The 27,149-nt window shown below is 38.3% G+C and overlaps 1 protein-coding gene and 1 long non-coding RNA gene across 36 annotated transcripts in view; one reads left to right on the top strand and one right to left on the bottom strand.

Moving 5' to 3' along the window:
- Positions 1-27,149, bottom strand: part of LOC308476135 — a 159,645-nt gene that overhangs the window by 77,038 nt on the left and 55,458 nt on the right. For 15 of the 30 annotated variants that reach the window (XR_013985728.1, XR_013985739.1, XR_013985740.1 and 12 more), the window contains 2 exons: positions 9,922-10,045; positions 6,769-7,472 (listed from right to left, as the gene is read on the bottom strand). The exons of 5 other annotated variants lie outside the window; for them this stretch is intronic. This is a non-coding gene — a long non-coding RNA (uncharacterized lncRNA). 10 more of the 30 variants (XR_013985738.1, XR_013985750.1, XR_013985737.1 and 7 more) reach the window with 6 other exon arrangements.
- Positions 1-27,149, top strand: part of GRIK1 (glutamate ionotropic receptor kainate type subunit 1) — a 155,669-nt gene that overhangs the window by 87,891 nt on the left and 40,629 nt on the right. For all 6 annotated transcript variants that reach the window (XM_081003532.1, XM_081003529.1, XM_081003531.1 and 3 more), the window contains exons 2-7: positions 832-999; positions 4,720-4,977; positions 8,290-8,471; positions 13,243-13,296; positions 14,867-15,040; positions 17,207-17,350. In XM_081003532.1, the coding sequence (XP_080859658.1) occupies positions 832-999; positions 4,720-4,977; positions 8,290-8,471; positions 13,243-13,296; positions 14,867-15,040; positions 17,207-17,350 (980 nt within the window). The remainder of the gene's footprint in view (positions 1-831; positions 1,000-4,719; positions 4,978-8,289; positions 8,472-13,242; positions 13,297-14,866; positions 15,041-17,206; positions 17,351-27,149) is intronic.

Raw genomic sequence — 27,149 nt, 5'->3', positions numbered from 1 at the left:
AGTAAATTATACATGCAAATCAAGAGCTGCAGTTAGATGTGGCTGCTTAAAGAACTTGCTTCAAAATATGCTGTTTATTATGCATTTCTCAAGCCCCACATTTCCACAGAATTTGGCCATGAGATTGATATAATCTAAGGGGCATTATCTACAGTACATGTTCACATACAGCTGGGGCATGAGAGATATTTATTGAAGTAATGACAGGTGCCACTTAAATTGGACCTCAAATTTTAAAAATATGTGTTATGTTATTGTATACTATACACTTACAATCTTTATGTTGTGATTTACTCCTTCATGCTGTTATCTCAATAAAGGCTGAAAGATAGAGGCCTGGTTCAGACATCACGCTTATCATAGGCAGAAGGCCACTCACTATCTTTGTTGCCCTTCTCTGGACACATGTAATCTGAACCTGAAAAACTGGTTCATCTAAACTCTGGTTTGTTGTTCCAACCATGGTTTATGAAGTTGGCTTATTTCAACAAACCATAACTACCCTGTGGTTGACTGAAATCAAAATTTACTTCTTCATTTATTTCAAACAATTGATATACCATTTGATTGGTTTTTTAAAAAACCTCAAACCGGTTTACCTTCTCATTATCCTCTTGTGTTGACCAACTGATGGTCAAGCCATCAGCTGAATACCAATATACCAAGGTGCTACAAGAAATAAAATTGCTCTCTCCACCGATTTTTTTCTCTATTCCTTGTTCTGAAATGGACATTCCTTATTTTCATTTAGATTGGTGTTGTATGTAATGACATGCTAAGACCAGCTAAAACATGACTAAAGCTTATTATTTTGTCTCTTTATTTTCACAGGCGGGATATTTGAAACTGTGGAAAATGAACCTGTCAACGTGGAAGAGTTAGCTTTCAAGTTTGCAGTCACCAACATTAACAGAAACAGAACACTGATGCCTAATACCACATTAACCTATGACATCCAGAGAATTAACCTTTTTGATAGTTTTGAAGCTTCAAGACGAGGTAACTTTCTAAGTGACTCTCAAATGTTGTGCCCACATTGCCTCTAAAAAATTCTGTCTTTCCTTGTAGTCAGTTTATTGCAGCTAAATATAGCTAATGAATGTCAAATAGGTTGGGATTTTTCAGTATAATCTGTGACAACACACCCAGGCCAGCATATTTCTTCAACCACAATCTAGGCCTTTACTGCATAATTATCTGAAACAATCTAATTCTTTGTTTTGTATAAGTTTTGAAATGGCTGTAATTGTTTGCAATATTGAAATATCTAGAGAGCCATGCTGAGCTGATCTTCTTTGCTAATATTTAGCTCTGTGATAGTAATAGTATGTGACAGAAAATCAAACATTTTCTCTCTTCCCTGCTTATAAATGAGCAGCCTTTCTACAGTATGGGACATGTAGTATTTCAGTATTTAATCTTCAAGCATTTGTAAAGGGTTGTGTGTATTGATGTGCACCACAGAGATACTATCAATATTTTGAGAGAGCAGACCGGTTACTATCCTTGCATTTGTTTTGCCTGTGTCTCTGCGTGTGAATTTTTGTAAAATATTTTTAATTTAGCCCTGACCATATAGGAGTATCGACAAAATGCCCCTGGACCACAGTTTACTTGAATCACAAAAGTCTACTTCAATCAAGTCAGCCTGTAATGGTATAACCTTGAAAACAGAAAGCTTTTCTAAACAATAACCTTTTAAATTAAAAATTGATAGAGGAAAGCCCCACAGAATGTTAAAATGGAACATTCGTATCTGCATTTTTGAGCATTTATATATTTACTGAAAACTTATCCTACTCTTCTGAATAAAAATTCTTCCAGGTAACATGCATGGTAAAAAAGGAATACATCAATTGTAACAGAATAAATACTTGTCTGCCCCACTGAAACTTCCAAGGAACAATTAAAATAAAAAGTTATTTAAAACATGGTTAAGAAAATAGAAGTAAAAGATCCCTTAGCTGAATAAAATTTCCTGCCTAAAAGCTACCTTAATCAGGTTTATGAAAATATTACCGGAAATCACTGTTGGATTTCAAGGTTGTAATAAGTTTATGTGGGTAGCAGCAGCATGGTAGATGGTTTCTTAAACTTATTTGCTAGTAAACCTATTTGATTCTAAGATACTGAAGTCCGTTATGTAGTGAATACATTTGCAGAGTGCATTCTGAACCCTTTCTTAGTAATTCATGACTCTGATGCCACATGTGGTTCCATCAGAAAATGTACAGGTCTTTATTTCAAAGGACCATGAGATAAATTACCATTTATATGATATATGTCAAGAAGGCCTCTAAGAGGTGAATGACTAGTTGTGCCTAAGAAAAATCAACAGTCCCAAGTGGGCTTTTTGATGAGGCAAGACTTCTGGTCTGCATGTAGATTAGATGGTGTCAGACATGCCTTGTTCCTTCAGAGAAAGATAAATGGATTAAATGCTTGCTTGTCTGGCATCCTGAGGAACAATTTAATAAATTGCTTAAAAAATTCTAATCCCTGTGGAATAAAGTATGAATACTTCATGTTCAAACAGTCGTATCCCACATCCCTTATTACCTTGTCTCTCTTCTTCCACCTGCCTTTACCTTCTCTAAATTTAGTGAACTCTTCTTGTGGAGTCCTCACTTTTGCAAATTATATTGTGGAAGGTAGCATATGTAAACCGAGGCCACTAAACAAATAATAACAACAACTATAATAAAAGTTTGAAACATAACATAATGCGGCTAAGGTCATACCATCAATTTCTCTGACAACTTCTCCATAGTAGATGATAATCAACCCTGTTTGCTTTCACCTCTTAGTTAGATTCTCATTGTTGGCTAGTTGCCTGAGGTGATAAAATCCATATTACTACATTGGCAAGCTGAGAATATGGGTTGACTTGATGCAAGTAGATGAAGGACGTATCCAGGTTGAAATGCAGTCATCGTTTGCTGCCATTCAAGTCACTTCAGGTAGCTTTATACAGATGTGATAGTTGTGATTAGAGTTGCAGTTGAGTGCATGGTAACACACACATGCACACAGTCTTTTACTAGATGCTACATAGGACATTTTTCTGTCTCAGACAAAACCGCAAATGGAGCTACCCCAGGCAGAGTCAAGATGTGTAGTCCCGAAGGCTGACCAAGTTATTTTGGTACCTGATGAAGAAAATCTCCAAAGTACCTCTCCTTTGGCTAAGCATACAACAATAAAGCATGACATCCCAACTGCCTCTTCCAATTTCTAATGGCAAGGTTGGCCGTGCAAAGTTCTTCACTGTTTGACTGTAGAACCGTTCAGAACATCTGCTTTGGTCCCAGTTTCAAAGCCAGAACAGGCTCATAGCTTTCAGAAAAGGACACTTTTGGGATGCTTTCATTTTCATTGGTCAGATGGCTCTTAAGTGCTTCTTCTGACTACCTTTAAAATAAAGCAGTGATCAAACTGCACCTTTCTGCCCACATGTAGCCCTCAGTCTAATTTAATGTGGCTCTCAGCCTAATTTCATAAGCAATTTGCAAGTGATCCATTCAGGCCTCTTGCAAGTGCGGTCTGTCCCTTCTGCAGCAGCAGAAGCAAATAGAGAATTTGAGAGAAAATGGGTGATGGGCCCACTTTGGCTCTGACTGCACACCGCTTCCTTAGATGATCAGTGGTAGAGTATTCATCAGCAATACCTTTAAGTGTCTTAATGCAATCCAGTGGTGTCCAAACTTTTTACAAAGAGGGTCAGATTTGATGAAGTGAAGGGCTGTGAGGGCCAACCAAAGTTGTGACTTTTTTTAGGATTGAAGTTGTTGAGGTTTTTACCCCAGGAGGTAAACTGCCACAGGGGCCGGATTAAACCGACCATTTGGCCATTTGAAATCAGCATATAGATATTTAAAGGAATTTTAAATATTAGTAAGGAATTTCTCTGATTTGTTCCTCAATATATTATAATTTATCATGAAAGAAGCAAATTTAAGCATGAATCATACAAGCTATTTCAAGGATATTAAAATAACTCCAGTCTTTCTTATAAAATAATTTGCATTTTATCAGGGACTCGAACAAGATCAACATATAAAATGTTATTTTGATTTCACTTTACTAGAATTCTCACTTTTAAAAAATGATTCAATGCATGATAAATATTAGTGTAATGTGCAAATCTCTAGTTCCATCTTTGCTTTCCTCAAAGGTCCACATAAAATGAGTACATCTCACAACATAAAGTGTCACCATGAATAATAGTACCCTTTATCCTCTATGAGTGTTTGCCTTGAAATTAACAAACTATAACACCCTTGGATAGCAATTTGTCAGGTAGCTTGGAAATCCTTGCTGTGCCTATTGCAATGAAATGTATCTATGGTCACTGTGCCATGCATCATAATTCATAAGAGTTTCATTGGGTGAATACATTACTAGAACAGCTCAGGGCTCCTGAATGTCTCACAATCGTGACTGAGGAATTTGAAGTCAGCCCTATTTAAAAGTAATGAAGTGAAACCCTTGCATTATTTTTATTTGAAGTTCTTGGGGTTTTGTTATAGGCTGTATCCCATCTGTGTAGTTGAAAACAATGATGGTATAAAGTTCTGATGAGCTGGCCCTTGCTCCTCCCCCCCCCCCATTTTGAACTCATTTCCCCCCAAATTCAGCAATTCCACCAATTCAGTTAGACAAAAGAGTAAAATGGTCCTACAGCATAACTGGTCTTTTCATTATCCCTCTCTCATACAGCATGTGATCAGCTTGCTCTTGGGGTAGCTGCCCTCTTTGGACCATCTCACAGCTCATCAGTCAGTGCGGTACAATCTATCTGCAATGCACTTGAAGTTCCACATATACAGACCCGATGGAAACATCCTACGGTGGATAACAAAGATTCCTTTTATATCAACCTCTACCCAGACTATGCAGCCATCAGCAGAGCAGTATTGGATTTGGTGCTATATTACAACTGGAAGATAATAACTGTAGTATACGAAGACAGTACAGGTAGGCACCACAACACTGTTGTTTATTATTGTTTATCAACTTTATATCACACCCTTTCTCCTGAAGAAGTTTATGAGCTTCCACAACCCTATGCCAACCCTTTCCCTATTTGAGTACCACTATCAAGAGCTAAGAGAAGAGAGTGAAAAAGAGACCGAAAGAGAATGTATATATTTTCTCTACTTTTCCTTTGTGGAATATTTTCTTGCCACTGCACCTGAATGCAAGTATATATATAGATGGGCACGTGTTTTCTGAACATCAATTGTGGATCAGACATATTCCTTAATCAGTTCCATTTCCTTAAAACTCACCGGTAGCTATTATGCGGACTTTTGCTGCCACAGGACAGTATATGACAAAGGGATCATTTTGAGCCAAAGAGTTCTTATCAGTAAACGGAAATTACACCTGAAATTATTGTGCCTGAAGCCCCATTTTTCTCTGTTAATGTAACTTGTGTCACAGTGGCTGAACCGAGTTCTTTGCTGCTTAATACAGCTGAGCTGTGGATTTACAGCCAGCTTCCCTCTGCTAGCTCATCAACTGTATAAAAAGTCCTTTCAGGAAGCCTGTGAACCTGAATGTTGCAGTTTGAGGCCTCCCTTTTAGCAGCCAAACTATGCTTTGTATTGTGCTACTACAATTTCCACTTGAATAATCATAATGGTTCATATTCTGTATTGGTTTGTGGATGCTTAAAAACTGAAAGGAGAGAATCAGTCTACCAAGGAAAAAAGTCAATTTTCCTCATGCAATGCGAGGCCTTGAGCTAAAGCCAATAGCTCGCAGCATAGCAATCACCACTTCACATCAGAGGAAATAGGATGATACTTTATGCTGCTTTATACTTCAGCTTGCATTCTATTAGTGCACTTCTAATGCCAGAGATGCTAAGTAGGTTTGCACAGGAAGTAAATCAAATGTGCTGGCAGGCTGATGATTCATTTTCAAAATTACCATTTGTCAAAAGGGCTTTTAGGCGATTCCTGCTTTAATTCAATATCTTTTTCTAAACAGCCCCATTATCCTTTGGCTTCATTGGAGAACATCATAAGGGTGTGTTTATGTGTATGAATGAGTAAACAAATTTTGTACATAACTGGACAGAGGGTGTAATATGCTAAAGAAACTCTTGAATGTCTTTTTTTAAAGCAGAGGATTATTTACCTATTGACCTCAACAGACAGCAACCTAGTGAATTTTAAATATTTTAGCCTGATCCTCCACCCATATTTGGATATAAACAGATTTGGAATATATTTGTAAGCACCCTTTCTAGGAAGTATGTCTGAATCAAGTTGGGCTTACTTTTGAATAATTATAGGATTGTGCAATACACCTGACTCAAGTCAATGGAATCCAGCATCCTGCACCCCCACCCCGTTGACTTCTGCATTACAGGACAGTGACTGTTTTTGTCAACCACGGCCAAATTATTCAACTCAGGACAGGTTGAAAGATAGCTCTATTTTCAAGAGAGGTGAAGGCTTAGAAAACTGGCAGGTGTGTTCTGTCTGCTGACCTTCAGGGCTCTGGATATCCTAGGCATCCCTTTGCTATTCAGGTATACACTTATTGCTACTTGTTGATTTGGTTAAAGATATGCAAATAAAGGGAGAATTTCCAGGTTTGGGGAAAGTACTCTTAGTGAGAGAGAGAACCCCAGCAGTGATTTAAAATCACAAAATATGCAGCAAAGTAAATGTAGGTTGTTAGACCTTTAAAATCTCCTCTTCTAAGTTGCTTCCTAAATTACCCTCTTCCCTTAGCACAGAAAGAGACCACACATTTGTTAAGTTAAAAAAAGGTTTATTTACAAACTCTTCAAAGGTTAGATTCATGTGCTTTCCCATAAAGCAGTTAGAAAACACAAGCAATAAAAAGTAGGTTATAAAAGGTGGCTGTTTCTAAATTATTTGTATAGAAACATAAAGGAGACTTGCTTAAGCCGCACAGCTAAGCTGGAGCAACCATCTTAGAACTCCTTACTGGTAAGGGTCACATGGTGGAATGGGAAGGGCAAAGACTAGATAACCCTTATTCCCAAGTTGAGAAGAGCGACCCAACTAAGCCTGGCAGGACAGCTTACTCTATGGTCTTAACCCCCTTCATGCATTAATTAGAGCATGTTGGTTATATATGACTGATTATTTCACACTACTCAGTATCCATTTGTTTCAATGGGTTTTCTAGAACGGATATTTTTGCAACCACTTCTGTTTCTATGCCCTCTTGTTTCTCCCTTAGGCCCAGCTAGCAACAGCCACTGCACTCCTATACCAGCTACTCCAGTTTTGGACACATGGCTAACTTTGTGTGGGAGGGGGGTTGCCTCTCCCCAATTCCTCCTGGTTCCATTTTTGTCTGAGTCTTGAAGTTGGCCACCATGGTCACATGTCTCCCATCTGAACAATGCTTAAATGGCTTTTTGAAGTTTGTCGGCCTTCTCTGGAGTGTCCAGTAACTCCAGCAAACACAGCTGGGCTGATAAACTACATGGAGCAAAGAGAATCATTTTATAGCCCTCCAACAATGTGACAGAGAAGTTTAAAGCTGGGAAAGACAAGAAGTTAAAATCAAACAGATATTCCACTCCACCATTTCACAATGCTGACTCAAGGAAACAGAAAACAGACAGAGAACACAACCCTCCCCAGTTTCCATTTGACCATTCATGGAGGGGAGGGTGCAAATTAAATGTTGGCTGAAATATCAGACCAGCATTCATCTCAACACCTTGCTAAACTGGACCTGTCTTTGGATTCCTGACTAGTTCTCTTACCACATAGAAGTTGACCACAAAATGCTTGCATAGCGCCAAGAGTCACAGCAATCCACTTTCACTAAACATGTGATCCACAAAACAGAAGGGCAGGCCTTTCATTGCACTTTCTTTATTATTTCATTGCTTACTGATCTTTAATGTAAATTAAATGCTAGGTTTTCAGAGTGTGACTTGTTTAATATTAAAGGATATTGTGATCTGAGGCTCAGAGAAAGAGGCCCTGTGCTCTTTTGGGAGGAGGGTGTGGTATAATTTTAATAAGTAAACAATTATGTACCAATAAGTTTCTAAATAGATTTTCAGGGTGTGTTTTTTTCCTGGGTGAAGGTGCCCATAAAGCAAAAAGAAACTCCTTAAGCTTCACCAGTGAAAGATCTGATAAATGATATGCTAACACATTAAGCTTTTATATGGAGTAAATTTGAAATATATTGCGGAATGGTGAAATTAAATGTTGAGTCTAAATGACAGTGAAGATTCATTGCACAGAGCAGCTATTTGAATGATTGGGTGTCATTTTCCAGGTCTAATTCGCCTGCAAGAACTCATCAAAGCCCCTTCTAGATACAACATTAAAATCAAAATCCGGCAGTTGCCCTCTGGGAATAAAGATGCCCGGCCTTTACTCAAGGAGATGAAGAAGGGCAAAGAGTTCTATGTGATATTTGATTGCTCACATGAAACAGCAGCAGAAATCCTTAAACAGGTAAGAAGGAAGAAAATGCCCATTTGTTTCTATCAAAGTTATCATGCCATCTGCTTTTCAGCTTCTGGGAAGTAATAAAACCGCATTCAGGTGGATTAGATTTTGACTCATTATCACTGTGTTGAGCAGCTATTTTTCAACAGTGGGATTCTCTTTGAGCCCCTTTTGGACAAGCAAAACCTGAGTGAACATCTCTCAAAAGCCGATTTAAAGGCTATGAACATGTGGAAGATTTCAAAGGTTACCTACCCTGTGCCTGGAGAGGCTCTTGCAGCTTTTAATGATGTCCTGTACGTGCGTAGAAGTCAGAACCAGCAGCTGAGGGTAAGCTCTCTAAACTGAGAGTTTCCTTAGCTCTCCCATATAGTTGTTCTGGGTTAGGATCCCAACCAAGAAAATCAGGCTGTAAAGCTCTTTAGTGCCTGATCTGCTATTGTGCTGAGATACATCCTGCAGGAATAGCATGCATGGTAGGCTGAAGTGCAAATGTGTATACCTGACTATGTGTATGTGAATGTAATTATGTTGCAGCCACCAGAGGTTAGGAGCAGGAACTTCCCTCCTAAAATTTATAAGCCCAGCACAGTGCACTTGTTGGTGCACTGTTGATGGGCATTGCCAATCATCCCCCCCCCCATATTTTATTCAAGTTGGCACCCCTGCCCACCAGGATCCTGTGATGTGATTATTCGAGGAAGAAAGAATGATTGGGCCTTCTATGAGTAGAATGCCCACAATTCCTGCTCAAATTAAGATTAGCATAGCCTACATATGTGTGAATTGATGCCTTTGAATTATGGTACTGGAGGAGACTCTTGAGAGTCCCATGGACTGCAAGAAGATCCAACCTATCCATTCTTAAGGGAATCAGCCCTGAGTGCTCACTGAAGGACAGATCCTAAAGCTGAGGCTCCAATACTTTGGCCACCTCATGAGACGAGAAGACTCCCGGGAAAAGACTCTGATGTTGGGAGAGATGGAGGGCACAAGGAGAAGGGGACGACAGAGGACGAGATGGTTGGACAGTGTTCTCGAAGCTACTAACATGACTTGACTAAACTGTGGGAAGCAGTGGAAGACAGGAGTGCCTGGCGTGCTCTGGTCCATGGGGTCACAAAGAGTCGGACACGAGTAAATAACCACACATACATGTGAGGCCTTGGATTGGCATTTCATGCCCAAACACATCTCTTTGTCTGCTGCCTGTGTGCATGCATACCACTTGTTCATGCATAGGCTCTATACACAGTTATGAGCTCTTCAAAGAGCTGGAGTATATTAGAGGCAGACTTTTGCAAAAGAATTGAGATAGAAACCCCATATCTGGATAGACATCCGAATATTGGAGTTTTACACAATTGTGGAATGCAGATAATTAGATGTTTCTTGTACATTAAAACTGTAAAAAGTTTTCTAATAAATTATTCCCACTGTGTTCAACAGGGCTTACCTCTTTGAAATTTGTGTAGGATTGCAGCATTACAGTTTCACATAAGTATATTCTTTCAACAAACCCTGGTCCTCTATTCTTTCTTCAAGGGTGTCTTTTTATCACGACATGAAAATTCTTCTCCCTGTCATATATAATAATTTATTATTTCTACCCCAGCCACTCTGGGTGGCTTTCAACAGAACATTAAAAACAGAATAAAACTTCAAACATTAAAAACTTCCTTAAGCAGGGCTGCCTTCAGATGTCTTCTAAAAGTCAGATAGTTGTTTATTTCCTTGACATCTGATGGGAGGGTGTTCCACAGGGTGGGCGCCACTACTGAGAAGGCCCACAGAGGTAATATCTTCCTTTCATCAATTCACAGTGAGACTTCTGATGTATCTGGGAGACTATCTTTCTTCTGCCTCAAAAGTTGTGGGAGATCTCACGTATAGCATAGCCTTCATAAAGGGTAGAGTCACGAGAACTATTAGCATTGAGAACTTCTCAATCCGGCCTGCAGACAGTCCAGGAATCAGCGTGTTTTTACATGAGTAGAATGTGTCCTTTTATTTAAAATGCATCTCTGGATAATTTGTGGGGCATAGGAACTCGTTCATTATTTTTTTCTTCAAAATATAGTCCGGCCCACCACATGGTCTGAGGGATGGTAGACCGGCCCACGGCTGGAAAAGGCTGCTGATCCCCATTTAGCATCACCTGAGCTCAGCAAATCCCATTTCCACCTTAAACCCATCCACTTCTGCTTCCCAGTATCAGGCAGTTTCTCCCAGGATAGAGAGTACTGAAGCCCTATTTAGGTGATGAAGATCATGCAATTAACAAAGCAGAGTTGGATTAGATGAATCAAGTATAAATTAGAACCTGTGCTTATCTGGGGAATCAACTCTATGGAGTTTATTCTTTGTTTAGGGTTTAGTGTTCATGAGGGACACCACTGATGTATCTTTCTAGGAAGTTGTCAGAGCTGGGGGAAACCCGAGAAGCTTTTTGATCATAGGTGATTAAGTAAGAAAGAAATAGAACAAAAAATAGGTAAGAAGCTGATGTCCCAGTGAGGCAATGAGAAATCTGGAGAGTAGCTGGGTTGCCCAGAGGTGGAATATTAGAAAGGTTAATAACAGTATTCCTCCCTCCTCTAGTATTATGGAAACACAACATGTTGTCAGTTTATTTATTTATTTTATTGCAAATACTAGCCAGTTTAAATTTTCCTTCATGGCAAGTGCACAACAAAAGCAAAATCTCAAACCACCTCCTCCCACCACTGCTTTCTCTCCTCAGGATATTATTTCTTTCTTCACCTGAGAAAGTTTAATTTTCTATTCAGTTTTTCTAGTCAAGGGCTAATACGGCCACTTCTGTCTGATGTGACATATTGTGACCAAAGAATAACCACCCTTGTCATATTCAAACAGCAAGGAAAAGCAGTAAGTAATTATAAGTACAGCTGCTTGAATTTCCCCCAGGGGTAAACTGCAGAGAGAGAATTCCATTTTCAGTATGATTATAGCCTGGAAATCTGAAGCCTTTATACGTCATACAGCAGAATATTATAGATGGTCGTTTTGGGGTGTGTGTGTGGTTTTTTTAGCTGAGGGAGAGATGATATTTTGCTTGAATCCTATCTGTAATGGAGATATGATTTCATGTTATTAAGTAAAGCCCCGGACAACATTGAATTCGTATCTAATACTTCTTTGATGGAGTTTGTAACCTCTATGATCTGGAGAAAATTGGCTGGTGGTATCTATCCCAACAGATATCACCAAGCTGTTCAGTCAACAGATCTTATAACTCTGCTCAGTCTGTGATATTCTTAAATTCTTTGAACCAAAAAATTCTACGGAAAGAATTTACTAGTGATGAAAACTGAACCATCTAAGCATGCTAAGCTTGTGTCTTTTGATCTGAGTTTCAAAGTTAGTGGGAGTCAGACACCTGCATTTTCCAGTTAATTTATCAGCCTCAAGACTTTTATTCTGTATTCTGCTGACAACTTTTCTGGATTTGGAGGAAAGGCATAAAAAAGGGGGTTGAAGGAAGCCTGCCAGAGAATGGAAGGCTGCAGAGGTTAGTAATCATCTTTGACCTGAGAGAAGAGGTGGTGGCGTGTACTGCAAAGCCAACCACTTTCTTGAGATGTGGCTATGTGTGTGTGACCACTAAAGGTGTTATTTTCATTCTCAGGGAAAGTTGTACCTCCCACAGAGAGTTTCCTTTAAGTTACATAGATCTGAAACATATTAAGCCTTGAAAGCTATGCCTAATCATTCTTTTAGCTTTTTTGTGGCTCCTTTGAGCAATCAATTCTCCATAGGCATTCACCATTTAAAGAACAATTTCTTTGGCTACTCTGTCAAATTTATTGCTGTACATTTACACTAAAAGCTTGTGCGCAGAAGGAGGCCACCCCAGGATAGCAATCTGAGTTCATACTATACGGGGAGCACTTGAATACAACAGCAGCTGTTATCTGCTTCTCTGTAGCTTGGAACTGACTCTGTTTCACAAATCAAGCATTATCACCTTGATGAAGCTTGTTTCTACCATACCCTTCCCACTCCCCAAGTAGAGACAGGGACATTATAAGCTGCTTCCAAGTCTTTGCTTCCTCAGGTGTAATGGAACAGTTACCATTGTGGTGGTGGTGTTGTTGTTGTTGTTGTTGTTGTTGTTGTTGATATTCTCATTCTAAATCAGAATATTACGATATTCATAATCACATAATCACAAAGACTTTGACTGGCTAGTGCATGGTCTGAAGGCATATGACGCCTCCATCTTGTAGCTAAGCATGGCTGGGGGCCTGGGGCTGATCAGTGTCTAGAGCAGGCTCAACCTCGGCCCTTCAGCTGTTTTGAGACTGCAATTCCCATCATCCCTGACCACTGGTCCTGCTAGCTAGGGATCACGGGAGTTGTAGGCATACCACTATTGCTTCATTCACTAGTGCTGATTTCTATGCTGCTGATTATGTACAAACCAAAAACCTACCCGCACAAATTTACCAAGTATGAGTTTGAAATCTTGTCCCAAACCCCTGTTCCCTGAAAAATGAAACCTCACTTTCCCATTTCCACTTTTTAAATTAGGATACAGGTAAGGAAAGTAAGATAAGGCACAATCTAGATATGAGGCTATTATCCCTCAGCACCACATACAGCACCGTGCTATTCTGTAGATCTGCAAAAGCAATATAAGCCCTGCAGTCACCTGCCATACAAATATGCTCATAATTTCTCGTGTAGATTGCTTATTATTTGTGTTGTGCTTCTCTCTCTGGCTTATCTCCTTCCCAATCTGCTTTCTCAATAGATCCTCTCCATGGGAATGATGACTGAATACTATCACTACTTTTTTACAACCCTGGTAAGACATTTTGATAAATTTGTATCCATTACAGCAGTAGTAGCTAAAGACCTTCATCCCCTATGATCTGTGTGTCAACCATTATAGATGAAAAGTGCTTCTTAACTGTATTACTGTTGATAGCAAAGCCATCTTGCAATAGAGGTGGCCTAGTATATCTGTCACACTCACCAAACCTATTTCCACCCCACTCTCATTTCTCTGTGCTGCATAGGGGAAAATAGAATTGTATGCCTGTGAATCCATACTGCAAAACCATATCTAAGGAAATGGGGGGGGGGGATGGAGAGAACCAAATCTAGACTATTCAAAATTAGGTCATCTTATTTAACTAATTATAGTGCTTCTCTATATTAGTGGAAATGTTAATGTGCTAGAGTCATGCTACCCCATCCTAGTATTGCTATGTGATGAAGGCTAGGCAAAAATATTCCTAAATAAAAAATACTTAAGGTGACACATTTTTAGCTGTGTTCTATGAGACATAGGAGGTATATAGAAAGGAAACTAATTTGTCATCCCTTGTGAAACACTTTGTTGTTGCTTAAAGCCAATTAAACACGTTTTAGCTTATGCAATCTTTCCTTCCATAGGAAAGACTAGCAAGCTTTTGCTTTGTATTCTATAATTTAAAGAAGCAATTGCGGTATTGTAAACATTGTGAAGTTTTAATAGTGTGACTGAAATCCTGCCAGAGATTGACAATGTTTCTTCACAAGACTGTTGATATCAGCATCAACAATACTTTTCCTTGAAACAAATCCTGACAAGTGTCTCACACTTTTTGGGGGGTCCATGACATTGCTTATGAAATGTGTCACAAAAATAATATCACTTAAGGCCTCCATTATATCCCTGCTTTGCAAACTTCTAATGCACACAGAACTCCTTCTTCACCAGCTTGAAACATATATCAGACACAGTGACTGCATGTTACCAAAGCTGGCAAGGCAGCAGAAATATGGTGCTCATAAGTACTAAAACTGTGTTGTTCATCACACTGCTGTAAGCTTTTTTCATTCTCAGGGCTGGAAAGTTTTCTTAACATTGACCAGCCAATTTTTCAAGCTTTTCTTTCTTTTCTTTTCATTTGTAATAGCTGTAACATTATTACTGGGATAATATAAATCAATACCAGGTACTGCACTGAAACTTGCTTATAAAATAATGTTGTGAGCATCCAATGTTTTATGTTCCAACAAATCAAACATGAGATATGTTATAAATCCTACTGTGCTCAAAGTTATTCAGATTTTATAATGAATGTCATTTCTGGTGAGCTTGGAGTCTGGTGAGCTTAAAGTCAAGGTGGAGAAAATAAATCCTACTCAGATCAAAGCTATTCAGATTTTATAATGAGTGCCATTTTTGGTGAGCTTGGGATCAAGGAAAAACAGTACAAGGCTAGGAAAAAACAATTCCTTGGTTCATGAGCCATGGCTTTGAAACCCATTACTACTCTAGGTTGGCACTAGGCTACTGGCTTGACTCAATATATAGGATGGTTCCTTTTATCATTAATACAATCTATTCCTTTATTTTTTCCCAAAATGAAACCTTGATGATTTAGGATTTGTTTGCACTAGACCTGGAACCCTACAGATACAGCGGAGTCAATATGACTGGATTTCGCTTACTCAACATTGAGAATCCACAAGTGTCATCAGTTATTGAGAAGTGGTCAATGGAACGGCTACAGGCACCACCCAAGCCAGAGACGGGTCTCCTAGATGGCATGATGACTGTAAGTGAAAGAGCACTGTCCACTATATCCACAATGTTGGCAGAAAATGGTGTCTGCTCTGTGGTCTTTCAGTTGCTTGATGAAGACTTTTTTATTTTAATGTCTGTTGAAAACCTGTTAAAAATGTGTTCTGGTGTTGCTTAAAAGATTTGCTATACTGCTTTTAATCTCTTCTGCTGGAGGTTTTATGCTGCGGTGGTGGTGGTGGTGATTTATTTCAGGTTTATAGTTGTCTTTTACAGTACAATCCTATGCATGTCTACTCAGAATAAGCCCCACTAAATACAATGAGGCTTACTCAAAGGCAAATGTGTGTACAGAACTGGAGCCTTAGCATATCTAGCATTCTATGCCACCTAGAGAATTGTTACTGGGTAGCAAAATAAGGATTGTTAATAAATCATAGAAATGTAGAGTTGGAAGGGACCCTGAAGATCATCTAGTCCAACCCAATAAATAATAAGTTTGTGCCTTTGACTGTTGGAAATTTCAGCAGGTGTAGCTCTTTTCCTCATGTACAGTGACAAGCTACATCTATTGCCAACCCTTCTTCTGTACAGGATGACTCTGCTCGCATGTCAACTCAGTGTGCAACAGCTGTGAAAAAGGCAAATTCAATGCTAGCAATCATTAGGAAAGGGACTGAAAATAAAACTGCCAATATCATAAAGCTGTTACACAAATGTATTGTACAAGCACAGTCGGAATGCTGTGTACAGTTCTGGCTGCTTCACCTCCGAAAGGATATTGTAGAGCTGGAAAAGGTTCAGAAAAGGGCAATCAAAATGATCAAGGAGATGGAGCAGCTCCACTATGAGGAAAGGTTACACAACATTTGGGGTTTCTTAGTTTAGGGGGGAAATGAGTAAGAAGGCGCATTGCAGAGGTGTATAAGATTATAAAGTGAAGAAAGTAAATCCTCTCTTATAATATTAGAGCCCATTGTTGTCCAGTGAAGTACAATACTAGAATACTCAAACAGTCAAAAGGAAGTATTTCCACAAAGAGTGCATAGTTAAAATACAGGCAACTCTCAACTTACGCTGGGATTATGTTTCAGGGATTCCCTGTAAAGCCAAAACCGTATATAGTTAAAAACACATAGGGTTTAATGGCAGGTGGGATTGCTAAAGTCTTTTTTTCCCAGATGACTGCCCCCTTTTTATTTTTCATTTTTTTAAATTGTCAGGCGTTTGCAGCTAAATGTGCACAAGTTAAATGTGTGTAAGTTGCTAGTTACCTTTATTGTATTCGCTCCCACTGGATGTAGTGATGACCACCAACCTGGATGGCTTTAAAAGAGGATTGAACCAATTCATGGAGGATAAAGCCATAATAACTTAGGTTTTACATCCACTTGCAGAGGCAGTGTGCCTCTGAATAACTTTCTAGGAGCCGAAAGTGGGGAGAGTGCTGTTGCACTCAGGTCTTGCTTGCAGGCTTCCCAAAAACATATGGTTGGCCACTATGAGAACAGGAGTAGATGAGCCTTCGGTCTGATCCAGGAGGGGTCATCTTAGGTTTTTATGATGGTTATGATAGGTAAACAATTTAAAAGTGGCTCCCATTTGTAGTTTGTGGTTAAAGCAGGGTCGTAGATCTGAAAGATTCTATGGGAAGCACTGCTCACAATAAGTTAAGACTTTAAATTTATTCTCAAACAAAGCTATTGATTTTATGTCAATCCTAATTTGTGCACCAACAATGATCACAGATCTGTACTATATTAAGACCCGTTAGTAAATTCAGATCACATTTGATTGCTAAACTATCTAGTATTTATAAGTAGTGTAAGTAGGTCAATGAAGCATAGAATTAATCTATTAATTTCCCAAAAGATTTGCAGTGTGTGAAGTTTTATAATAAATAATAATATGTCTCATTAAGTAGATGGGTCTTTAACTCTATCCATTGGTCTTATAGACTCAACAAACCTCTGTTGTTTAAATGTATAATTGCTCACTAAGGGCCTGATCCAAAGAAGTTTTGCTGGTCCAGAAAACAAATGTCTAAAATTAGACATTACTCTTACATAATCACAGATAACTAATGAGAGTACTTCAAGCCTTAGACACAGGGCTCATATTTTGGAATGAATGAAGGGGAAACCAGGGGATGGGACTGAACATGTTGTCTTAAAGGTGTTTTCTATTTTCCCACATACAGACAGAAGCAGCTCTGGTGTATGATGCTGTTTACATGGTTGCAGTGGCTTCCCAGCGTGCCTCCCAAATGACTGTCAGCTCCCTGCAATGTCACAGACATAAGCCGTGGCGTTTTGGACCCAGATTTATGAACCTGATAAAAGAGGTAAGCATGGACCATTTGCTGGAATTCAGAATAGCCTTTTTCTCTATTGCTGTTTAATACACTAGAAACTCTTTCTACCACACAATGCTTGGTGTCATTTCTAGTGCTTAGCTAACAGCAGAATATTCACATATCCTCTTTACTGAAGGAAATTCCTGGTACAGTATTTAAAACTTCAGCCTACAATTTGGTACAAAGCAAACCTGACGTAACTTTTGAAGGGCCATTAAAAGCAAAGATCACCCCTGCCCTCTGCATTTGAACTATTAGTTTAAGGTTTCTGGTGAACTTTCCACTGGGAAACTTTCCACTGGGGGTGATTTTCATTTTTGTAAGCCTGTATCAGCACACAGAGCTTGGGGAAACCAAAATATAATCATTTTCAGTTAAAATGTTTGATGCTAGCACCAAAGAACATAAATTTTAAAATGTGAGTATCAAATTTGTCTCTTTTTAAACATCAATTCCTAGAAGTTAATTTGTGTGATATTTTGATTACTTCAAGCATACAATTTCTATACAATAATAGACTTACACAACTGTATATTCAGATCTGATGAGTACTGTGCTTTGTTGAGACAAGCCAACTTCAAACAATGGCTTATGAAGCTTCAGAGTACCGTAATTTCATGTTAGCATGTGCTCATAACACTAAATTATGGTTAACTGTAATTCCAAGTGAAAGCTTTAATTCTCCTGTTCTCTTGTGTGAGTCCAAACTCTCTTATGCTTGTTCCTGTCACAAGAAACAGTAGCTGATTGTGATGTCCAAACAGAGCTAATGTCTGAATTTCTACACATTTTTCTGTTTTTAGAAACTCAGCTAATCCTACTCCATATACAAATACAGTATATGTTTCACAACATCTATTCAGTCATCTTAACCCAGATTTACACTCCAAACCCAATTCCTCACTAGTCTTCCACATTAATTTCCCATAGTATCTAGCATATCAATAATAATGAGGTTGTGGAAAAGTTTATCAAAACATTTGTGAAACATTTCCAACCAGACTGTGTCATTGCTTAAGCAGTTTTCATAGAATGCCTTAATTATGTTATGCCCCAAAGCAACACAGCTTCTCAGTAAATGTAGTTCATGGTCTGATATGTGACTTTATTGTACAATTCACATTTATTGTGTACAGCTTGATTCTGCATGGCACATGAGATCTGACCTAATTACTGGTAGTTTCACAGATAATTTATTTTATGGTCTATAAAACATTAACTCAAAAGGCTCAAGCTTCTTATCTTTTGAAGTGTTTTTTTTTTGTACTTAGCAAAAGAGAAAAATGACAATCACCATGATGGATTGAAAACTGCAGCACACCACTATGCTGCGCTATTTCCACAGCAGTAATTGCTTTCAAACTGTAGGGTGTAATAGATAATGCCAGAGCTTATCTATGCCTTCCTATTTTTGCTGCAGTGTGTACATATGTATTTATTTATTAAGAGGATTTATATCTCACTACTTCAGGCAACCGCCTCTCAGAGCAACTAATGAAGTTCTTAAAACAATAACAATCCAAGCAACAAATCCCTTTAAAGAGCAACTAGATCAGCAGGGAAACTTGCAATCTTAGAAAAATAGACATAAAGCCCAAATATCTAAAAGTAAGAAGAAGAAAATTTACTGTATAGTGCATATGTGTGAACACTGAGCCATTCTGAAACCTTTGGAAAGGCAGCATAAGGGCCAGCTGCACATTATGTGGAAGATCTGTGGTTCAGTTTCAAGGCATTTCTTAAAAGACAAAACTGCAGTGCATTTGTAGGGGACTGAGAATTTCTTAAGAGCTAATAGAAAAGAGGTGTTAAGTCCTTTTCTTCTGTGCCCCTTTCCCTGTCAGACCTGCAAACATACTTAGCTGCTCCTTGCGCAGCAATCAGCATTTGGGAGGAGAAATTTTGATCAGGAAATCACAGCATCTGCTACTCTGAAGAAACTTTTAAATTGCCCCAACCCCAAGCTTTTCTACTCAGGCTTAATTAGACAGCTATATCAGTAGGAGCTGTATGCCCACGAACAGTATTAGATCCCCTCCTTTGAAATTCTCCTATCAAAGGAGTTTTAGTTTTATCTGACTGCTGAGTTTCACAAAAGGAAGGATGTCCACAATAACCACAAAATAAAAAATAAAATAATTGCCAAGGAATCTAGAATCACTATATTTGCCATTTAGCAACTAATTTCTATATATTAGAAAAGAAGGTTGCTGATTTACTTTTTTTACTCCTCGCTTTTGCTAAGTAAGAGGTACAGGACAGGGAGTAACAGTTGAGGCAGCACCAGTCTTGCCTAGAACGTATAGCCCTGCAGTACTAGACATTTTAAAGTAGACTTTATTGAATTGTCTGCCTGTCCCTTGATTTTGAAAAATGGCTGTGCTTTATTTGCAACATCTTACCATGCACTTTAAACAACAAATGTCCTGTAATATCCAAGAGTGTACAAAATGGTTAATATTGCAACAGAAATACCATTAATGTTACTTTACACAAACCCTGGATATTATGTATGAGTATAGGGAATATTAAGCTTTTGCTGGAGAAATATAAGCTTGCTGGAACCCTTTGGATATTCCTGCTGATTTAAGGTAACCTAACTAGAGTTCACAAGCCAGGTTTTGTGTGGGTGGATATTATATACAGTACATTGCCTAGGATCAGCATTCAGTTACAATCAGACGGGGAGACTAAATCTTTTCCAGAAGTTCCTGTTCCTGTGACCTAATGTCATTTGATATCTAAATGATACTCTAATCCTTCGCCCCCTCATGAAACAGTTTGCAAACAAATCTATATTCCCTGCCAGACAAAGAGGGAAACAGGTCATTCTCTTGCAAAATAAAATTTATCTTTTTCTTCAGGACAACTAAAATCAGTTCAGAGGAATTAAATTTAATTCCTCAGACAGCTGCCTTGCTATTTAACTCTCTGTCTCCAGGGATGGCTAACCTGTGATTCTTTTAATGAAGATAACCTATGAGCCCCAGCCAGCATGACCAATAGTTATAGATTATGGGAGTTGTATTCCAGCTACACCTGAAGGACCAAAGGTTAACCAGGCCTGATTTATAGGGAGAAAAGCTATTTAAAAAACCCAAAGCAGAAGAGCACCACCACCAGGCTCCATGAGCAAGGAAATGAGCGAGGGACTGTAGCTATTTGTCCAACTATAAACCCTTTGTGAAAACTAGCTAAAGGAGAAATAATCATAAATAAACAGTAGATGAACAAAAGGAGCCAGAGGCTCCACAGTCCCCTTGAGCTTTCTCTGAATATATTTGTTACTTTTTCCCAATATATATGACATTTTTGCATTTCTCCAACTCCAAAAACCCTACAATTATGACGTGCAATAAATATGGATTTAACATTGCAATTATACAGTACAATAGATATGGATTTAACTCAAAATAAAAACTTAATTTGTTAAAGTTAACATTTGATGATGATTTGAACAATTTTCACAGCATGGTGATTACAGAAAAATAACAGGCAGGTTTGCATGAGGATTGTTAGTAGAACTCAATAAACCTATGAGAGCTTTATAATTTGATAAGAAATATTAGCATGAAAAATATGTTAAATTATGCCTTGAAGTGCATATTCTAGTTGGTAAAATGTGCAATGAGTTATGCAGTCATTATAGTAATTATACAGTAAGTAGACGAAGAATAATAGAAAGCCAAAGAAGGGAGAAATCCAAAGCTAGCTGTTTATTATTGTGCAGTGTGCTAAACTAAATGAAAAAAGGAAACTGCATCTTGGAAAAGAAACTACAGTCAAGGCCTGAAAGGCACATCCACACTTCTATAATTTTTATACTGGCTTAATTGTTGTGCCTTCCCCAAAGAATCCTGGGAACTGAAGTTTGATTATAGCACTAAGATTTCTCAAGAAGCACACACAGAACTTCAGTTTCCAGAATGTCTTGAGGAAATGAAATGACTATTACGGTAGTTGCACTATACATATCCATTGAGACTTAAAAGTCTTAAATACAACTACACTAACACATACACATGAGTTGTGAATCGGGCTATGCATCTGGCTCAGGGAATTAGATAACTTTCCAGGGTCATACTTCCAAGGAAGAAAGGTGACTTTGTTGCTCACAGATCAGATCAGTGACTCTCAGAATTGCAGTCCTTGAGGAATGTTGAGAGATATGGTTAATGGGAATGAAGACATTTTATACTCTACACACTAAACATTCTTAAATTTAGACTTTAATTGAGCTTCACATGCCAAATTTATTGACTGCTGCTAACACAGTAGGGATTATATAGTGGAAAAACTCTCAGCTGCCATCTGTCCAGGAATGGCTGTTAAAAATGTCTGGAACTAAGTGAAATGGATAAGTTGATGGAAGGTATTCATGTCAGTGTTTGTAAAAAGCAAAAAAAAAGAAGGAAAGGGTTCTGACCTCCCTTTGTCTCCTCAGTATCCTTGTCGGCACAAAAAGAGTCCACGAGAATATCCTTGCAGAGTTTTATTCTTAAAAGTCTTTGTGCAAAACACGACTGAATACCTATACACACCAACACTAACCAACCAACCAACCCAAACACCAGCCTCAGCACAAACTAACATTTCTCACTTATATATACAACTTGGTGCAGACCGCTGAGTCATGCTGACCCAGCTTTATTCGCATTAAAGAAACAGCGGCCATTTTAGCTGTGACAATTCGTAGAAGATCTTATTATTTGAATTGCTTTATTTATTATTGTTTACTGGAAAAGTAACTATGGATAAATGCTGGATATTTTGTTTTTGTAGTAATAGCTGATATTGTAACAGCATAATAAAAAATCAAAATATGAAGAGGTGGGGAAATGTCAATTCAATCTGTCCAGATTTTCCATGACTCCTATGAATTCAATTGAATGAACTCCCCGCCCCCACCTTAACACTAGATCATCCTGTTGTTTGCTCATGCATAGTCTTTATGTTCTCTTCAGATAAATGTATGGCTGTTTTCCAACTGCTTTTCACCAATATGCGACCCAGCCCATCTGGCAAAGATTGCACTGGGGTGGTTCAATGTGTAGCTTTTCAGAGGTATTCATCTCTCACTTCCTCCCTAATTACAGCTCATTGACTAATACCTGATAATAATAAGTTTAACTAATAGAAATGGAAAATGAAAGGGTAGTTCCATTAAGAGATGGATTCTACAGGGCATAAACTGGACATCCTTCAGGAGACATATACTATTGATAGTGGAGGTGAAAGAAGGTATAGAGGTAGGATAAAACAAAAGGCAAGTGGAAGAAAAAAAGCAATGGAGGAGGGAGAAGTAGAAAGAACTGGAACCAGGAAGCCAGAGAGTGTTTGGAAACATAGATTCCTATTTATATTTCGTACTGGTTTGGTACTTATTATTTTGAATAAAGAAAAAAATTGAAAGGCTCTTTAACATATCACTTTAAAAAAAAAATCTAAAAAAGTAATGTTTAAAATTTAATTCAAATCAGTGAAGTATGATATGGGTAAGCGTGGTTTGCCTTAGAAGCCAGCCTCACATTCTAGCATATAGGACTGAGCTTAGGGTTTAAAGGACATAAAACTAAATGCAAAGAGCAAAGAGGTGTATATACCGTAGTTCTGGTAAAGTGGTTACAGTACTGGATTAAGATTGGAGAGCTCCAGTTCAAAATTTCCACATGCAGCTCAGTGGCTGGCCTTGGACCTGTCCCTCACTCAGTCTAACTCTAACTTTTGGTTGTTGCAATGATAAAATGTGTGAGATCTTGTATACCACACCAAGCTCTTTGCAGTAAGGGCAGAAGAAAGTGTAATTAGCTTAACCCCATTCTATAAATTCCACAGAAAATAAGATCAATATCTTAATGCTTTGAGCTAAGCATATACACAAAACACAGAGAGAGCTCACATTGGGTAGTTTGTAATGGCCCAGAGATGGTGTGCGCTTTGTAGTACTTTCAAGCTTGCTTATTCTTTTTAGCTAGTATAACACAAAGAAATGTCTGCTTCACACCAACTGTAAAAGACTTTTGGGTCAGACTGAGCTACATCTAGAGTAGCTCAGTGTGGGAGTTTCCCTAGAATGGCCAACTACTCTAATTGGGTACAGTCACAGCTAAAAACGTCTGACTGATCTGATGGCTACTGTTGGCTAGAAACCATGGTGTAATATTGATTCTCAATGATGCATGACTAATAAATTTAGAGAAAGTGAAACAATGATCTCAATCAATGGTACAATGATAGAGTTTTTCAGGGAAAATTGCATTTGCTTGAATTTAAGATCGATACACATTCATATTCTATCTGTTTTTATTAAGGTTAATAACCTCATTTAAAAATATAGATTCCAGATATTATTGCGGTGACAATTTATCTTTCAAATACTGCACCTATAGATGAATTATGCTTATTGAGACAATTTTGACCACTGAAAGTTAGCATCTCCTGCACAATTTGTTAGTTATATTAGAAATTAATGCTTCACTTGGATGCATATGTGGTGCCACTTTGTGCATGTATAACCTTGGTTCAATAATCTGCGATAGCTAGCTTATCAACTAGGCAATAATGGAAAGAGCTAAATCCAAGTTTATGGTGCCTTTTCCAAACAACTACCAAGCATGTTGACAATCATCTGAGCAACATTTTCCACATACAGGGTCTGAAGGTGGATTAGACCACTCTTTTGCAGGGACTAAAAATTCACTGTTCTACAGTGACTGCCTTCTGCTGATGCAACTGTCATTGGCAGCTATTAATTAATGCCTGTTTCTGACAAGAGGCAGCTATTGTCCTACACCAGGCATGTCCAAGCAGTCAATTGCAATCTACTGGTCGATCGCGGGTGTCCTACAGGCTATCCTTCCCCAAAAAAGCTTGACAACTCTCAGAAATGACAATGGGTAGTTTTGCCAGTTTTATACTGGGAGTAGATCACAGTCTCTTGGGAGTTGGAAGGGCCTGTCCTACACCATCTATCTGTCCATATTGATATAGACCATGGAAGCGATGCTCCCCATATGATGGAGCCAAATCATAGGGTAAGTGCTTGTACATGGCATGAAGAAGGGGAAATCATCATGAAGTTGCCATTTTGGTTACATCACCATGGCAAGCATAACACGCATCCCAGCACTCTGGCACAATATTAATATTGTGGGCCAGGCAGTCTCACTGTGTTGCCAGTCAACAACTAACTAAGAAGTTACACCATTGAGAAACGTATTTTCACAACCCATTCTATAATAATTAGAGAACCCTGGGGAAGGTAACTGGTACCTCAGAACTTTACAATACTTTGCAAGTGCTTCAGTCTTGTCCAGATTAGTTGCTGGCATCTTCTTAGTTGCTAAGTGCCTCACATATTTTACCACAGACTGCCAAAACTTTCACTTAACCAAGAACTACTTGAAAACTCACAAGCTGCTTTTTTGAACAGAAGGGCCACAGTTGGTCTAGTAGTTACATAATTACTAGACCCAATGTCATTTAGTTCAGGATGTGGAACTTATTCTGCAACAACAGCTAGGGATTATTAATTAAAGCAGAGGTCCCTAAACTTTTGGAGCCTAGGGGCACATCTGGAAATCTAAGAAGCTGTCACGGAAACCACAAAATATCCATTACAAAGAAAAAGTGGTGGAACTTAGAACCTCCCGCTTGAAACAAACAACAGGAAAAATGTCTGCACCTCTCCCCCAAGCCCAAAACACATAGAAAAGAAGGCATCATTTCTACAAAACAGCCCCAAGCAATCAACCAACCCTCCAAAAATATTCAGTTTTTCTTTTTTAAAAAATGGGAGGGGCAAGGGGCCTTGGTTAACATCAAGGAGGATATCTGAAGGCAGCATGGTGCTCATACTATTTTAAAGTATTTTGAAAATAAAATTCAATATGTGTTTTTATTTTGAGCTCCTTTTATTTCATTGGTTTGCATATGTTGCTCTATATGGAACATTCAGGATTAGTAATAACAAATAAATCAGCTAAAATCAAATTAAACTGCAAAGACAACAGATGTTAAATCCCCAGAACACTGCCAACTTAATTTCTGGTCTTAAAATTTGGTTAAAATAGGAATATATGAAATGTTCCCTGAAGAAAGTGTCAGGAACAAGTGGAAGTTCCAGTATTCTTGGATAGATATCAAGGATGTCTCTCCAAGAACCATCACTAACTGAACGAGTCACATACTCTAGTGACTGGCAGGACACCAACAAGTATGCACCAAGAGAAGGGGAGTCAGTGATTTCTCCTAGGAAAAGGAAGCTGCTTGCCCGCCCCGACCTCTTTCTGGAGAAGAAGCCCTGTGAAGGAGCCCTGTTAAGGGATTTTTCCTAATCTAGCTTTTACTCTAAAGGCAGTTAAACACTGGCCATCAAATGTTCATTGATGACACATTCACACTTTGAAATTAGTTCAAAGTAAGATGTTGCTGGGACGTCTGGTCAAATAAGTTAGGATCTAATGCTTAACCCAATTACTTTTGAGCAATTTTATAGATTGGATTACAGCATCTGTAACCACAAAAGTGGACAGCTTATTGCTTATGGAGGGTGTCAGTTAATGAGAAGAGCAAGTCAATAGGAAATGTGAGAATATTTTCTGAAACAGAGGTGACAAAGGGCCTGTCAACTGAAAATTGATAATTCTCTGGCAGACCATCAGGAGAATGACTTTTCAGTGAGAGCTCCTACGATAACTACCATTTACACTCTTGAAGAGCCTATTCTGTGAACCTTAAATCACCCGTATCTCTTAAAAATCCCACCCTACTATCCGTAACACACACAAAAACCCCCCCCTGCAAATGCTACATAAAGGATTTAGGTGCCATGTGATTATGATATTGCTGTGCACATGATAATATTCATTTCAGTAGATTCAGTTCTACAGATAAAAAAAGATAGAAACTTAATCATACTTCTGTCAGTTTTGTGTACACCATCCAGGTTCATAGTAGATAGCTATCTACAATGTGTTTAATTCAGAATAGGAATAAATATATAGCTGAGAGAACCTGTAATTTAGAATTGTAAAGCAAACACTGATGAGTTTGCTCTATTATAATATATTGTGAGACTTCCTGGCATTTTTAAGCTATTTCATGAAGGAGCAAGCTAAATGAGGATAATAAAGATCGTCTGCACTTGAAAATCTATTTTCTTCTAACTAGCCAAAGGCCAGTTTGTATACACAGGAAATGTTGGAAGAGAAGACTGCACCTGTACTGGAACTGTTTTTAAATATGGAATTGTTTTAAAATGCTTACATTGTTTTTAAACATGGAAGTGTTGTTGTTGCTTATTTATTTAATATATTGAACTGTTTTAAATTGTTTTTACACTTTTGTGGTTTTGTGGTTGTAATGGTTATATAATTGCATATTTTATTGTTGCAACCCACCCTGGGACTTTATGGTAAAGGGTGGGCAAGAAATCAAAAAAATAAATAAATCATGTATAAAATATTTCTTGCATTAGAAACCTTTCAGAGTTTTTAAAAAGAAAGCGGTATGAAAGAAACTGCAGCAGTTTGTTGCCTCAGATGGAACAGCAAAGCGCTCTCTCTCTCTCTCTCTCTCTCTCTCTTTCTCTCTCTCTCTCTCTCTCTCACACACACACACACACACACACACACAGAGAGAGAGAGAGAGAGAGAGACCTGGCTGTAGTGAGTGCCTGGTCAATTAATTTATTTTGACATTGAGGCAGAAACTTCACAAACACCTTTCTTCCCCTTCTTGGCAATAAAAATACAACTATAATAATGTAAGTAGCTAGCCATTTTTT

The sequence above is a fragment of the Podarcis pityusensis genome, assembly GCF_964106645.2.
Source record: "Podarcis pityusensis genome assembly, chromosome: 4".
NCBI classification, from domain to species: Eukaryota; Metazoa; Chordata; class Lepidosauria; order Squamata; family Lacertidae; genus Podarcis; species Podarcis pityusensis.
The sequence above is the reverse complement of the archived record's forward strand: the minus strand, read 5'-3'. Positions and strand labels throughout refer to the sequence as shown.